This window comes from Chiloscyllium plagiosum, chromosome 12 (assembly GCF_004010195.1).
Source record: "Chiloscyllium plagiosum isolate BGI_BamShark_2017 chromosome 12, ASM401019v2, whole genome shotgun sequence".
NCBI classification, from domain to species: domain Eukaryota; kingdom Metazoa; phylum Chordata; class Chondrichthyes; order Orectolobiformes; family Hemiscylliidae; genus Chiloscyllium; species Chiloscyllium plagiosum.
Window position 1 is genome coordinate 8,309,069 of NC_057721.1, and position 16,236 is coordinate 8,325,304.

The 16,236-nt window shown below is 41.8% G+C and overlaps 1 protein-coding gene across 4 annotated transcripts in view; it reads left to right on the plus strand.

Annotated features, from left to right (window-relative positions):
- setdb2 (SET domain bifurcated histone lysine methyltransferase 2) overlaps positions 1-16,236 on the plus strand; it is a 97,263-nt gene that overhangs the window by 55,122 nt on the left and 25,905 nt on the right. For all 4 annotated transcript variants that reach the window (XM_043700410.1, XM_043700412.1, XM_043700411.1 and 1 more), the window contains 2 exons: positions 3,314-3,548; positions 10,490-10,607. In XM_043700410.1, coding sequence (XP_043556345.1) covers positions 3,314-3,548; positions 10,490-10,607 — 353 coding nt within the window. The remainder of the gene's footprint in view (positions 1-3,313; positions 3,549-10,489; positions 10,608-16,236) is intronic.

Sequence of the window (16,236 nt, forward strand, 5' to 3'; positions counted from 1 at the left end):
GGGCCGAAGGTCCTGTTTCCACACTGTAAGTAATCTAATCTAAAAAGTCCAATTTTGTCTTGTTTGCCCCCACTAATTGTTTTGTTTTTATTTGCAATTTGCACCGAATTAAATATTTTAAATTAGATTTTTTACTTTATGTTCTGTGGATAAAACATTTGGGCTCCATCAACGGTCTGGAATGGAGGTATTTCGAGCCTAAACGTACAAGCATTGACTGAAGTCCTAGTCCTTTTTGACTGTGTTCCCAATGGTCGTTTTAGGGGAAGCAGGTTAGGACCCCAGGGAATGTTGTCCACTCTCTCTAAACCAATTATGCTCCTGCAAAGGCAGTGATATTTCATGATGGGAGGCAGTTTAACTGTCTGGAGACCATCTCCCAGTAACAAGCTGAGGGCCCAACCGTCCAAGCAGGGCTATAGGCTTTGGAACAGATGCAGCCACAGGTTGCCTTAAAGAGGGAATTACAACTCTACACAGTTCCAAACCTCTGTCTGTCTCATCCTCCCATCCCATTTACTTCCAGTGCCTTCTCAGTTACTTACTCAGGATGAGCATGTGACTCTGGCTGTCCAACTCAGCTAGATTGCTGCACTCATTGGGTAAGGATTTCTTGGTAGTTAATGCCCTGGTCAAACTCTTGGCAGGGGAGTGGGTAACAAAGCCAAATCCTGATCCTATTCCTAAAATCACAGTTCAGACCGTTGTTCAGAAAGACCCATCAATCTGTTTCATGAGACCCAATTTTGCTTGCCCTGATCAGACAGATACTGAGTTTAGTAACAATAAGCTAGGGGAAATAACTGAATCCGATAGACAGAACTAAGTGATCCCACATCTAGTTGTGAATGTCAATGGACAATTAAGTAACTAAAAAGGGGAGATGGTCCACAAATATTCCCATCCTCAATTAATTGAGAAGCATAGCAATTCCTTGCAAAAGACAAAGCTAAAGCATTTACAACCAGCTTTAGCCAGAACTGCCAAATCAATGATTCCTTTTCACCTGGGGTTCCAGCATCACAGAACGAGCTGCATCTTCAAACAATCTGTTTCTTTGAAGCTATGGCAATGCCATCTACTCCACAGTACTGAAATTTAAACAGGTTTACCCTATGCTCAAACAGCAGCACAAATCCATCCTCGTCAAGTACCACCTCAGTGTACACTTGACCATCAGCAAAATGATTGAAGGGGCCCTTGATAGTGCTATCAAATAGCACGGTCTCACCAGTAAACTGACCACTGGCATTCAGGTTGAGTTTTGCTTGGGGCACTCCTGACTTGATTACAGCTTTGGTCCAAACAAGGGCAAAATAGTTGGAGTTAAAGTAAGAATGACCGCCATTGATGTAAAGGCAACATTTGGTTGATTACTCCCAGAGACAGTACATGCAATCTCCCATCAACAACCTTGGGGTTACCATTGGCCAGAAACTTATCTGGGTCAACCATATAAATACTGTGGTTCAGAGGCTGGCAACAAGTAACTTCAACTTCTGACACCCCAAAACCTTTCTAAAGCACAATCGTATGACTGCTGTAATATTCTTTGCTTGCCTGAATGAGTGCTTCTTGAATAATGTTCTAGAAGCTGAATACTATCCTGGACTACGCAACCTGTTTGATTGGCACCACATCCATCCCTTCATCTCTCAATGTGCAGTGGCAGCTATGTAAACCATCAGCAAGATGCAGCAACTCACCAAAGCTCCTGCAATTATCCTGTTTATTGTCACAAAGTTTCCTTTTACGATCTTATTGAAATTAACTAAAACTCCTGCGATAGAGCCTTTCAAATCCACAACTTCTACTGCCTAAGTGTGACTTCATTCTACAAGTTCTAGTGAAGTGAAGTTAGTGAAGTGGACTTGTTCCCTTCACTGATGCTGCCCGGCCTGCTGATTTTCTTCAGCATTTTGTGATGGTTTTTAATCAAAAATATGGTATTGACTCTTGATGCCCAAAAAAAGCATTCAAGAAGCCTCGCTAGTGTGAAAGTAGTTATTGAGCAAAATATATGCTCCTTAACATCATTGACACTTTAAAGGTTTTTAATTTGGGTTTCATTTAGAAAGATTCAATCAGTCAGTGACTAAATGCTTAATTTTAAGTTTACTTCAGGTGATCCAACTGCAATCCAAGCTGGTTAGCTTGGTTGGAAAGGGGCTTTCCTCTGGTGCAGTGGTAGAATACCTGCCCCTGGATCTAGACATCCAGGTTCAGAAGTGTGTAATAACATCAGTAATTTAAACAAAAAGTTCAGTTGAATATTTGGCAACTTTATCTTATATTATAATAAAAATAAACACACACTTAAAGCTTAGTCATAGCCCATTGTTATGACATGGTGTAAGCCCTCCTGCTTAATGTAAAACCAGCAATACAAAAAAAAATTATCCTGTGCAGTAAGCTGTGAAAATTCAAGTGGCCAAGAACTATTTAAAGTAAAAATTAACAACTTTGTTTCTTAAAGTATAACAGAGAATAACTAACTGACAGCTATATACTAGTCCTTACTCTAACCTATCTTTTACCTTCCCTTCTATAATACTAGTCCGATAAAACTCTCAATTAAGATTTACAAATCTAAACTTCTTAACTCAAAACCAGGCAACTTTTGGTTCTTTTACTTGGATCTTCCTGCATCTTCTTTTCTTCTTCTTAGGGATTTCTGCTTCACAGGTTACTGATTGAAAGGGTACCTTTTAAGGGAGCTGTTTTTCAGGCAAACTGTTTACATGTTGGGGCTTGGCAGTTCTCCTCCCAATTGTTCATTTTTGCCCTGGTCTTATACCCCAGAGCATAGGATTGGCTTTTAAGACTGTCAATATACTCAATTCAGACTTGATTGGAATTTGGTATTTTTCAGGGTATAATTTAAACTGATTGGCCTAATTTGAATTTGTTTTGTCTCCAGGCACCGAGCTAATAGAGCTGTTCAACCAAGTGTTACTTTGTTACCTTATTGAGAACACTTGGTGCTGTGTCCGGTAGTTCTGCTGCTTTTAACTCTCTTAAAGTACACCCACAACTTCATAACGCCATTTTAAAAAAAACTGTATTGTTCATAACCTTGGGATGTAGAAAAGTATTTCTGCCAAATACTTGGAGGTGCAGTCGTGTTTTAATGTAAGAAGCATGTAATCTAGTTTGTGCAAAAAGATTATTGTAGCACACTACTAGGTCTGGAATTTCTTTCAATTGCTAATTTGTTTTTGATTTTCATGATCTTCCATTCATAAATACAATTTATGCATGTAAATCTTGCGAGAACAAGTTAAAGTGATGACTTTAATATGTTTTGTTTCAGGGAGAGTACTAAACATTGTAAATGCAGTGGAGAACCAGAGAAATGGTGAAATGATTCATTATGATGTCGATGTGGGACGTAGCAACATAGTAAAGCCTTCCAGCAAAGTAGAGAGAAAAGGATCACATTTTGAATCAGATGGTGAACTAATGGATACGATGGAAGAGGTAAAGACTGATGTGAAAGTAGAAGAAGCACCTCGTTTGCGGAGAGCTTCATCCTTAACTCAAAAAGGGTAAGTTTCAGGTCAGCCATCAGAAAAGCTGTTGAAATTACATTAATTGAAATTTCAATTCCTTAGATTCTTCTCAAAATACTTACTCAAGATATTAAAGGTTACAAAACAAAATAGGTAAGTTGAATTGAGATGCAGGTAGTAAATGATTGAAAGTGACAGGACATTTTCAATGTCAAAATGTATCCATCTAAGCACATTTTAAGAAGGGTAAATTGTGTTTGACTAATTTCTGGACTTCTTTAAAGATGTAACAAGCAAAATGAATAAGTGGGTCCCGTAGATGCAGTATTCACCCGGAGGAAACCCACGCAGACACGGGGAGAACGTGCAAACTCCAAATTGTGTTTGACTAATTTCTGGACTTCTTTAAAGATGTAACAAGCAAAATGAATAAGTGGGTCCCGTAGATGCAGTATTTCTGGACTTTGAGGAGATGCTGCACAAAAGGTTAACACATAAGGTAAAAGCACACAGGATTAAAGATAATATATTAGCCTAGATGGAGAATTGGCTAACCAACAGAAAGCAGAGTCTTTTTCTGTTTGGAAAGTTATAAGTAAGAGGGTGTGGCAGTGTTTGTTATTTGGGCCCTACCTAATTCAATCAGATTAATAACTTGGATGCAGGGATAGAATGTAATGTAGCCAAAATTTCAGATGGCACTAAAATAGGTGAGAAAGTAAATTGCAAAGAAAACTAAGAAATGTACAAATGGATATGGGTAGGTTAAGTGTACGAGCCAATGTTTGGTCAATGGAGTTTATTGTGGATAATTGTGAGGTCACCATTTTGGTTGGAGGAATGAAAAGACAGCTTATTATCTAAATGAAAAGAAACTTCAAAATTCTTTAGTGCATAGGAGCCTGAGTGTTTTTGTACATAAATTGTAGAAAGCTAGTTCAAAGGTACAGCAGGTAATAAGGACAGCAAATAGAATTTTGGCAATTTTTACTAATGGAATGAATATAAACATAGGCAAGTGTTCTTGCAATTGTACAAGGCATTGGTGAGACTACATCTGGAGTACTGCATACTGTTTTGGTCCCCTGGCTTGAGAAATGATGTAATTGCATTGGAGGCAGTTCAGAGAATGTTCACTCAACTAATTCCAGAGAGGAAAGGCATGTCTTATGAAAAGACACTGACATGTTAAGGCCTGTAGTTAGAGTTTAGAAGAATGAGAGCTGATCTAATTGAGGTACGTAATATGTGAAATGGGATTAACAAAGTAGTCGAAGAGGGGCAACATAGAATGAGAGGTCATGGTTTTAGGCTAAGGGGTGGCAGATTTAAAACATTGATGAAGAGGAATTACTTGTCTCCATCGGTCCTCAAATCTATGAAATTCACTACCGCCAAGTGTGGTGGATGCTGGGGCACTGAGTAAATTTGGGGAGATAGACAAATTTTTAATTAGTAATGGGTTAACTGGTTATGGGGCGAGGGCAGGAAATTGAAGTTGAGGTTGAGATGAGATCAGCCATGATCGTATAAAATGTGGTGTGTGGACTTGAGGGCTGAATTGCCTACTACTGCTCCTAGTTATTTTAGATTAAGTGAGAGAGGCTAAATGGCCTACTCCAGTGCCTATGAAGATGAATGCATGTGTATAAATACACAAACCTAAGAATTTGTAATTCAGAACACATGAACACTGGAGTTTGGCCTCTGCATTCTGCTGGTGCGAGTCCATTTCATTAGTGGCGTAATTTATACCTAGATGCTATGTACTTAAGATGGTGCCTTGTGTGGTGACATTGTACACATTTCACTATACTACTGTATTTTGTACTTGAGTACACATGACAATAAATCTAACTCTAATTCTAATTTGAACATTGAAGTTGAGCTACTGGTCTTAATGATACCAGTTAGATGGGAAATAGACGGAAGTTTAACTGCGAGACATGGAACAATGGAAGGGAAAAGGAGGGGATGGTAAAATGGGAACATGGATGGGAGGGGGATATTTCATGTTCTAGTATCCATTTGTTGGCTGAGGCAGCAAAAGATTTTCAGAGATTTATGAAGATTTTATTAAAAATCCAACTGTAGAACAAGTGTCATTTTCCATCTTTCCTTCTGGATCCTTTCTCTGTCCAAAAGTCAGCACTCTGCTATGCAAGAAATTGGCTTTTTTTCTTAAAATAAAGAAACCCACCACAATGGCACGGTGGCTCAGTGGTTAGCTGCCTCTCAGCACCAGGGTCCCAGATTCGATTCCAGTCTCGGGTGACCTACTGTGTGGAGTTAGCACATTCTCCCCGTGTCTGTGTGGGTTTCCTCCGGGTGCATCAGTTTCCCCCCACAGTCCCAAAGATGTGCAGGTTAGGTGAATTGGCCATGCAACGAACCAGAATTGGTCAGGGACCTCAAAGTGAAGGAGCCATTGGGAAGTAGTGACCATAATACAATAATGGTCAATCTGCAATTTGAAAGGGAGAGGGTACAATCGGAAGTGACAATATTTCAGTTGAATAAAGGGAACTATGGAGCTATGAGGGAGAATCTGGCCAAAGTTCAATGGTGCAATACCTTAGCAGGGGTGACAGTGGAGGAACAATGGCAGATATTTTTGTGTATAATGCAGAAGATGCATAAGCATAAGAGAATAAGACATAGGAGTGGAAGTAAGTCCATTCGGCCCATCAAGTCCATTCCGCCATTCAATCATGGCTGATGGGCATTTCAATTCCACTTACCCGCATTCTCCCCGTAGCCCTTAATTCCTTGTGACATGAAGAATTTATCAATTTCTGCCTTGAAGACATTTAGTGTCCCAGCCTCCACTGCACTCTGTGGCAATGAATTTCACAGGCCCACCACTCTCTGGCTGAAGAAATGTCTCCACATTTCTGTTCTGAATTTACCCCCTCTAATTCTAAGGCTGTGTCCATGGGTCCTAGTCTCCTCGCCTAACGGAAACAATTTCCTAGCGTCCACCCTCTCCAAGCCATGTATTATCTTGTAAGTTTCTATTAGATCTCCTCTTAATCTTCTAAACTCCATTGAATACAATCCCAGGATCCTCAGCCGTTCCTCATATGTTAGAGCCATTCCGAAAAAGAAGAAATATCCTTAGAGGAGGCATGGGTGGCCGTGGCTGACGAGGGAAGTTAAGAAACATATAAAGTTAAAAGAGAAAAAGTATAACATAGCAAAGATAAGTGGGAAAACGGAGGACTGGGAAGCTTTTAAAGAACAACAGAAGATTACTAAGAAGGAAATACGCAGAGAAAAAATGAGGTACGAAGGTAAACGGGCCAAAAATATAAAGGAGAATAGTAAAAGCTTTTTTAGGTATGTGAAAGGCAAAAAAATGGTTAAGACTAAAATTGGGCCCTTGAAGACCGAAACAAGGGAATATATTACGGGGAACAAAGAAATGGCAGAAGAATTGAATTGGTACTTCAGATCTGTGTTCACTGGAGAAGACACAAGTAATCTCCCTGAGGTAACAGTGGCTGAAGGACCTGAATTGAAGGGAATTTATATTTGCCAGGAATTGGTGTTGGAGAGACTATTAGGTCTGAAGGTTGATAAGTTCCCGGGGCCTGATGGTCTACATCCCAGGGTACTGAATGAAAAATCGTGGATGCGTTGGTGATTATTTTCCAGAGTTCGATAGATTCGGGATCAGTTCCTGCGGATTGGAGGGTGGCTAATGTTGTACCACTTTTTAAGAAAGGTGGGAGAGAGAAAAGAGGAAATTATAGACCAGTTAGTCTGACCTCAGTGGCGGGAATGATGCTGGAGTCTATTATAAAGGATGAAGTTACAACACATCTGGATAGTAGTAACAGGATAGGTCAGAGTCAGCATGGGTTTATGAAGGGGAAACCATGCATGACTAATCTTCTGGAATTTTTTGAGGATGTAACTCTGAAGATGGATGAGGGAGATCCAGTAGATGTAATGTACCTGGACTTTCAGAAAGCTTTTGATAAAGTCCCACACAGGAGGTTAGTGAGCAAAATTAGGGTGCATAGTATTGGGGGCAAAGTACGAACTTGGATTGAAAGTTGGTTGGATGACAGGAATCAAAGAGTAGTGATAAACAGCTCCATTTCGGAATGGCAGGCAGTGACCAGTGGGGTACCGCAGGGATCAGTGCTGGGACCGCAGCTTTTTACAATATATATTAATGATATAGAAGATGGTATTAGTAATAACATTAGCAAATTTGCTGATGATACTAAGCTGGGTGGCAGGGGGAAATGTGAGGAGGATGTTAGGAGATCTGGACAGGTTAGGTGAGTGGTCAGATGTATGGCAGATGCAGTTTAATGGGGATAAATGTATGGTTATCCACTTTGGTGGCAAGAACACGAAGGCAGATTACTACCTAAATGGAATCAATTTAGGTAAAGGGGCAGTATAAAGAGATCTGGGTGTTCTTGTACACCAGTCAATGAAGGTAAGCATGCAGGTACAGCAGGTAGTGAAGAAGGCTAATAACATGCTGGCCTTCATAACAAGATGGATTGAGTATAGAAGCCAAGAGGTTCTTCTGCAGCTGTACAGGGCCCCGGTGAGACCACACCTGGAGTATTGTGTGCAGTTCTTGCCTCCAAATTTGAGGAAAGACATTCTGGCTATTGAGGGAGTGCAGCGTAGGTTCAGGAGGTCAATTCCTGGAATGGTGGGACTACCTTACGCTGAAAGACTGGAGCGAGTGGGCTTGTATACCCTTGAGTTTAGAAGACTGAGAGGGGATCTGATTGAGACATATAAGATTATTAAAGGATTGGACACTCTGGAGGCAGGAAACATGCTTCCGCTGGTGGGTGAGTGCCGAACCAGAGGACACAACTTAAAAATACGGGGTAGACCATTTAGGACAGAGATGAGGAGAAACTTCTTCACCCAGAGAGTGGTGGCTGTGTGGAATGCTCTGCCCCAGAGGGCAGTGGAGGCCCAGTCTCTGGATTCATTTAAGAAAGAGTTGGATAGAGCTCTCAAGGATAGTGGAATCAAGGGTTATGGAGATAAGGCAGGAACAGGATACTGATTAAGGATGATCAGCCATGATCATATTGAATGGGGGTGCAGGCTCGAAGGGCAGAATGGCCTACTCCTGCACCTATTGTCTATTGTCTATCTATTTTCTAAATCGCCCGTAGTGTTAGGTGCATTAGTCAGAGGGAAATGGGTCTGGGTGGGTTTCTCTTCGGAGGGTCGGTGTGAACTTTTTGGGCCAAAGGGCCTGTTTCCACACTAGGGAAACTAATAAAAAAAAAGTTATCCAATCATCCAAATAAGAACTCAATTATTTTTAGATTTTCTAATCAACCAGTTTGGAGGTGGCATTATATACCTCTAGAGCAGGGACTTTGACTCATAGGTAGGGATACTCCCACTGCATAACAGGGTTCCTTCAGCTTTTTATAAATTTTATGACCCCATTATCACATCACCTGAATAACAAGTAACAAATATCCTACCAGGGATGAACTCAGCTCTTTTTTATTGAAGCCAGTCTGTTGAAACATGCTAAGATACATGTCCAGGACACACGACACTTGAACCTGAACTTTCTGGCCCAGTGGCCCACACTACCATCAGGCACTAAAAATTGAGTTCTTCAATAATTATAAAAAAAAATTAACCAAATGTTCTAATCAACCTGATAAGAAGTGTTGTTACACATCTCTGCAGCAGATGGGACTTAATCCTGGGCCTCTTGGTCCTGGGTAGGGACACAACCAGTGCACCACAAGAGTGCCCTCTGAACTCTTTTTTTAAATAACCTATTATCCAATCACCCATTTCAGTACTTACAAAATCAAGTAATAAACACTGCCAACTAATGGCAATAACACAACAGAAAATGAATGCAGCATGGGGAAATAAAGAAAGGGAACCCAATCAAAATGGACCTGGAAAGGGACAAAATGCACTTCAGTCCCTGGGGTTCCCACCTCTCTAAAGGCTTCAAGGGTGATGGTAGAAACCACACCACTTTCAATTTTTCTCTCTCTTATATTCCAAAAGTGCGCTCTCACACAATTTAATGATTTTTCCATCACCAAATCACTGCTGTTTTGCTTTCCACCATTATCAATACATCACTTGTGTTTTTTGAATTGATTAATTTTTATGTACAAAACCCATTAAGGTTAATGTGGACCATTAAAAGTAAGGGAGAGATACGGAAATGGGAAGGGTACTAAATCAAAATGGAGTTCGAAGGGCAACACATCTTTATTAACTACCGCCATTTCCAAATCCATTTCCTGGGGAAAACTGATAGGGGGAAAAAGTGACAAAGACACAGAATGCTTCTTTGAGGAGGTCATGTGCTTTGTGAAGGAGAAAGGAGAGTGTCAGTATGAACTGAGATACTGTCAGCCGGCAATGTCAGAATCAATGGCTATATAAATAAAAGTCTTCATTCCTGCAAAATAAAACAGGGAATGAACTGCTTCCATAAACTCAATACTTGAGAGTGATGAGGAATGAGAGAGAGAAAATGTGGTATCAAAGGAAAGAATTGGAGACAAAATGGAATGGGGAGGTGGGGGTAAAAAATAAAAGCAAAAGATCTACAAAGCAAAAGTAAAAGAGGGATGAGAAATGTCTTTTTTACGGGGATGGAGGACATGGAGAAAGGAGATGTGAGTAAGGAAGATATCAACAAATGAGAGAAGGAATGAAGCTGCATGAATGTGAGAATGGGATGAAAGTGTACAATCTAGATTCCTCGTCAATAGTTGGAAGCAAAAATTTTAATAACTTATTTATCCTTTATTACGTCTTTGATAGCCTACTTGCAGCTAAAGGTGAGGATCACTGAGCATGTTAACATATTTTTCAGACTCTTTAGCACCCAAAGTTTAACTTTTAGAAGATGCACAGATGTCTGGTCATACTTTGGTAACAGTATTGTGATTTTGAATTCTCTTATGTTGCATTTTGTTTCACAACTCTTTGAATAGCACAAAGAAGCCTGAACGTGGAAGGTCAGGTTTTCACACTTCTGAAAAGTCACCGAATAAAAGACCTAAAACAAAGACAGCCCTTCTGCAGGCTCAACGAAGAAGGCTTCTGGAGCAGGTAAAGGACGATTGAAAAGATTAACAACACTGGTGTAAACATGAGTCCCTTACTTTGTTTTCTCAATTAACTAACTTGTGGGATAAGAAGGTGGGAGCAACAATGAACGAATGCTTCTATTAATCAGTTGCAGTCATTGTTGAGGAATAAATGCTGGTCAGGTTACTGGAAGGCAAGTCTTCTAATTTTGATTAGTGTTGTGGCTCTTTTACAGCAACTTGAACAGGCACATATGCTTTAGTTAAACTTCTATTATTTGTTCATTGTATTTGAGCATTGCTGGCAAAGGCAGCATTTGTTACCCATTCCTCATTTCCTTTGATAATGAGATGATCTGCTGAAGTCTTTGAGGTGTAAGGACACAAACAATGTGTGGTGTTAGAAAGGGAATTCTGGTATTTTGAACCATAGAGTCATAGAGATGTACAGCATGGAAACAGACTCTTTGGTTCAACCCGTCCATGCCAACCAGATATCCCAACCCTATCTAGTCCCACCTGCCAGCACCCGGCCCATATCCCTCCAAACCCTTCCTATTCATATACCCATCCAAATGCCTCTTAAATGTTGCAATTGTACCAGCCTCCACCACATCCTCTGGCAGCTCATTCCATACACGTACCATCCTCTGCGTGAAAAAGTTGCCCCTTAGGTCTCTTTTATATCTTTCCCCTCTCAGCCTAAACCTATGCCCTCTCGTTCTGGACTCCCTGACCCCAGGGCGAAAGACTTTGTCTATTTATCCTATTCATGCCCCTCATAATTTTATAAACCTCTATAAGGTCACCCCTCGGCCTCCGACGCTCCAGGGAAACAGCCCCAGCCTGTTCAGCCTCTCCCTGTAGCTCAGATCCTCCAACCTTGGAAACATCTTTGTGAATCTTTTCTGAACACTTTCAGGTTTCACGACATCGTTCCGATAGGAAGGAGACCAGAATTGTACACAATATTCCAAAAGTGGCCTAACCAATGTCCTGTACAGCCGCAACATGAGCGCCCAACTCCTGTACTCAATTCTCTGACCAATAAGGGAAAACATACCAAACGCCTTCTTCACTATCCTATCTACCTTCAACTCCACTTTCAAGGAGTTATGAACCTGCACTCCAAGGTCTCTTTGTTCAGCAACACTCCCTAGGATCTTACCATTAAGTGTATAAGTCCTGCTAAGATTTGCTTTCCCAAAATACAGCACCTCGCATTTATCTGAATTAAACTCCATCTGCCACTTCTCAGCCCATTGGACCATCTGGTCCAGATCCTGTTGTAATCTGAGGTAACCCTCTTCGCTGTCCACTACACCTCAAATTTTGGTGTCATCTGCAAACTTACTAACTGTATCTTTTATGCTCGCATCCAAATCATTTATGTAAATGACAAAAAGTCGAGGGCCCAGCACCGATCCTTGTGGCGCTCCACTGGCCACAGGCCTCCAGTCTGAAAAACAACCATCCACCACCTACCTCTGTTTTCCACTTTTGAACCAGTGACAGTGAAGAATCAATGATACAGTTTTAAATCAGGATGCTGTATGGCTCAAAGAGAAACTTATAGATATTAGTGTTCCCATGCATTTACTGCCCTTGTCCTTCCAGATAATACAGACTTGGGAGGTGTGGTTAAAGAAAGCTTGGTGAGATACTGCCATGCATCTTGTAAGTAGTACACATGTATGGCAGTGGTGGAGGGAATTTATTTTTGAAGTGGTGAATGAGGACAAAGGGGGCTACCTTGTCATGTGTCGTTTGAACTTCTTGAATGTCGTTGAAGATACACTCATCCAGGCAACTGGAAAGTATTCCATCACACTCCTAACTTGTACATTGTTGTTTATGGGCAGGCTTTGGTTATCCAGGAGGCTTACCATAGAATTTCTAGCCTCTGCCCTCCTCTTGTAGTCACTGTATTCACACGGTTGACCCAATTGATTCGGCCAATGGTGACCCTCAGGATATTGATAGTGGGTATTTTTTAATATTCATTTGTGGGATGTCAGCATCCCTGGCTGGCCACCATTTCCTGTCTTTTGAGAAGGTGGTGGTGAGCTGCCTTCTTGCACTGCTGCAGTCCACCTTCTGTGGGTTGACACAAAATGCTGTAAGGGAAGCAATTTCAGGATTTTGACCTAGTGACAGTGAAGGAACAGTGATATATTATCAAGTCAGGATTGTGAGTAGCTTGGAGCGAACTTGAAGGTGGTGCTGTTCCTGTGTCTCTTGTGTCCCTGTCCTTCTAGATGGAAGTGGTCGTGGGTTTGGAAGGTGTTTTCTGTGGTGAATGTCTGCAGTGCACCTTATATATAGTACACACTGCTACTACTGAAGGTGGTGGAGGGAGTGAATGCTTGTGGATGCAGTGCCAATTAAGTGGGCTGCATTGCCCTTGATAGTGTCCAGGTTCTTGAGTGTTGTTGGCACTGCACCCATCCAGGCAAATTGGGAGCACTTCTGATTTGTGCTTTGTAGATGGTGGAGTCAGGAGGTGTTTTACTCTCTGGAGTATTCTTAGCCTCTGACCTGCTCTAGGAGCCACTGTGTTTATGTAATGAGCCCAGTTGTTTCTGGTCAATGATAACCCCCAGGATGTTGATAGTGGGAATTCAGTGATAGTAACATCACTGAATGTCAAGGGGTGGTTAGATTATCTCTTATTGGTGATGGTCATAGCCTAGCATGTGTGTGGTGTGAATGTTACTTGCCACTTGTCAAACCAAGTCTGGGTATTGTCCAGATTTTGTTGAATTTGAACATGGACTGATTCTGTATCTGATGAGTCATGAATAGTGCTGAACATTGTGCAATCATCAGCGAACATCCCCACTTCTAACCTTATAATGGAGGGAAGGTCATTGATAAAGCAGCTGAATATTGTTGGACCTAGGACACTGCCCTGAGGAACTTCTCCTTCGGAGATGTCTTGGAGCCGAGATGACTGACCTCCAACAACCAGGACCATGTGCCAGGTATTACTCTACCAGCAGAGAGTTTGCCCCCAATACCCATTGATTTCTGTTTTGCTAGGGCTCCTTGATGCCACACTCAGTCGAATGTAGCCTTGATATCAAGGGCAGTCACCCTCTTCTCACTTCTGGATTTCAACTTTTTGTCTATGTTTGAACCAAGGCTCTGATGAGATTCGGATCTGAGTGGTCCTGGTGGAATCCAAACTCGGTAGCACTGAGCAGGTTATTACTGAGCATGTGCTGCTTGATGACCCCTTCCATCACTTTACAGACGATCGAGAGTAGGCTGATGGGGCGGGAATTGGCTGTGTTGGATTCCATACTGGGAAATTTTTGACATTGGTGGGCAGATGCCAGTGTTGTAACTGTACTAGAAGAGCTTGGTTAGGGAAACGGCAAGTTCTGGAGCACGAGTCTTCAGTACTATTGGTGGAATGTTGTCAGGCCCCATAGACTTTGCAGTATCCAGTGTCTCCAACTGTTTCTTGATACCACGTGGAATGAATCGATGTGGCTGATGACTGGTTTCTGTAATGCTGGGGACCACTTGAGGAGGTTGAGATGAATCATCCACTTCGCACTTTTGCCTTAAGATTGCTGCAAATTCTTCACCCTTATCTTTTGCACTGATGTGTTGAGCTCTTCCATCATTTGAGGATGGGGATATTTGTCCACCACCATTCACAGCTGGACGTGGCCAGACATGGCTTGAAAGTAGGAGACAGAGGATGCTGGTAAAGGATTGCTTTTCAGACTGGAGGCCTGTGACCAGTGGTGTGCCGCAAGGATTGGTGCTGGTTTTACTTTTTGTCATTTATACAAATAATTTGGATGTGAATATAGGATGTATGGTTAGTAAGTTTGCAGATGACACCAAAATAGGTGGTGTAGTGGACAATGAAGAAAATTATCTCAGAGTACAACAAGACATCAGATGGGCCAATGGACTGAGGATTGGCAGATGGAGTTTAATTTAGATAAATGTGAGGTGTTGCATTTTGGTAAGGCAAACCAGGACAGAATTTTACAATTAATGGTAGGGCCTTCGAGAGTGTTTCCAAACAAAGAGACCTAGGGATGAATGTACGTAGTTACTTGAAAGTGGGAGTCGCAGGTAGCACAGCATGGTGAAGAAAGTATTTGCCTTCATGGGTCAGAACATTGAGTGTAAGAGTTGGGGATGTCATGTTGCAGCTATACAGGACATTGGTGAGATCACTTTTAGAATACTGCATCAAATTCTAGTCACCCTTCAGTAGGAAGCATGTTGTTAAACATGAGAGGGTGAAGAAAAGATTTACGAGGATGTTGCTGTGACTGGAGGGTTTGAGTTATAGGGAGAGGCTGACTTGGCTGGGGCTTTTTTCCCTGGAGTGTTGCAGGCTGAGGGGTGACCTTATAGAGGTTTATAAAATCATGAGGCACATGTACAGGGTGAATAGCCAAAGTCTCTTTGCTAGAGTGGGTGAGTCCACAATTAGAGGGCATTGGTTTAAGGTGTGAGGGGAGAGTTTTAGAAAGGACTTGAAGGATAGTATTTTCATGCAGAGAATGATGTATGTATGGAACGAGTTGCCAGAGTACGTAGTGGAGGTGGATATAATTACAATCGCAAATTCAACCCAAACTCTGGGTCAGATGACACCTTTGTAATAATTAAAAACACAGAAATAGAGAACACATAATGGATCATCAACGCCACACTCACAGGAATCCGATTCACCAGAGAGGAAGAAAAGGACAACCAACTCCCATTCCTAGACGTGATGGTACAGAGAACACCGAACGGAGAATTGACCACAAAGGTATTCAGGAAAGCCACACACACAGACCAAGTCCTAAACTACGAAAGCAACCATCCCAACACACACAACACCAAGGGCCACAACACACTGCAGTACACCAGAATTCCAAAAAGAGGAAGAAGAACACCTATACAATGTATTCGCCAAAAACGGATACCCGTGCAATTTCATCAACAGATGCCTAAGGGAAAGACAACGGAATGAGGACATAGAACATAGAACATAGAAGAATACAGCACAGAATAGGCCCTTCGGCACACGATGTTGTGCTTAAATTTGTCCTAGCTTAAGCACTTATCGATGTACCTATCCAATTGCTGCGTAAAGGTCACCAATGATTCTGAACCTGCCACTCCAACAGGCAGCGCATTCCATGCCCCACCATTCTCTGGGTAAAGAACCTACCCCTGACATCCCCCCTATACCTTCAACCCTTCAACTTAAATTTATGTCCCCTTGTAACACTCTGTTGTACCCGGAGAAAAAGTCTCTGACTGTCTACTCTACCTATTCCCCGATCATCTTTTAAACATCTACTAAATCACCCCTCATCATTCGCCGTTCCAATGAGAAAAGGCCTAATACTCTCAACCTATCCTCGTACGCCGATTCTCCATGCCAGGCAACTTCCTGGTAAATCTCCTCTGCACCCTCTCCAAAGCTTCCACATCTTTCCTAAAATGAGGCGACCAGAACTGCACACAGTACTCCAAATGTAGCCTTACCAAGGTCCTGTACAGCTGCAACATCACCTCACGACTCTTGAAGTTAATCCCTCGGCTAATGAACGCTAATACATCATAGGCCTTCTTATAAGCTCTATCCACCTGAGTGGCAACTTCCAAAGAGCTATGAACATAGA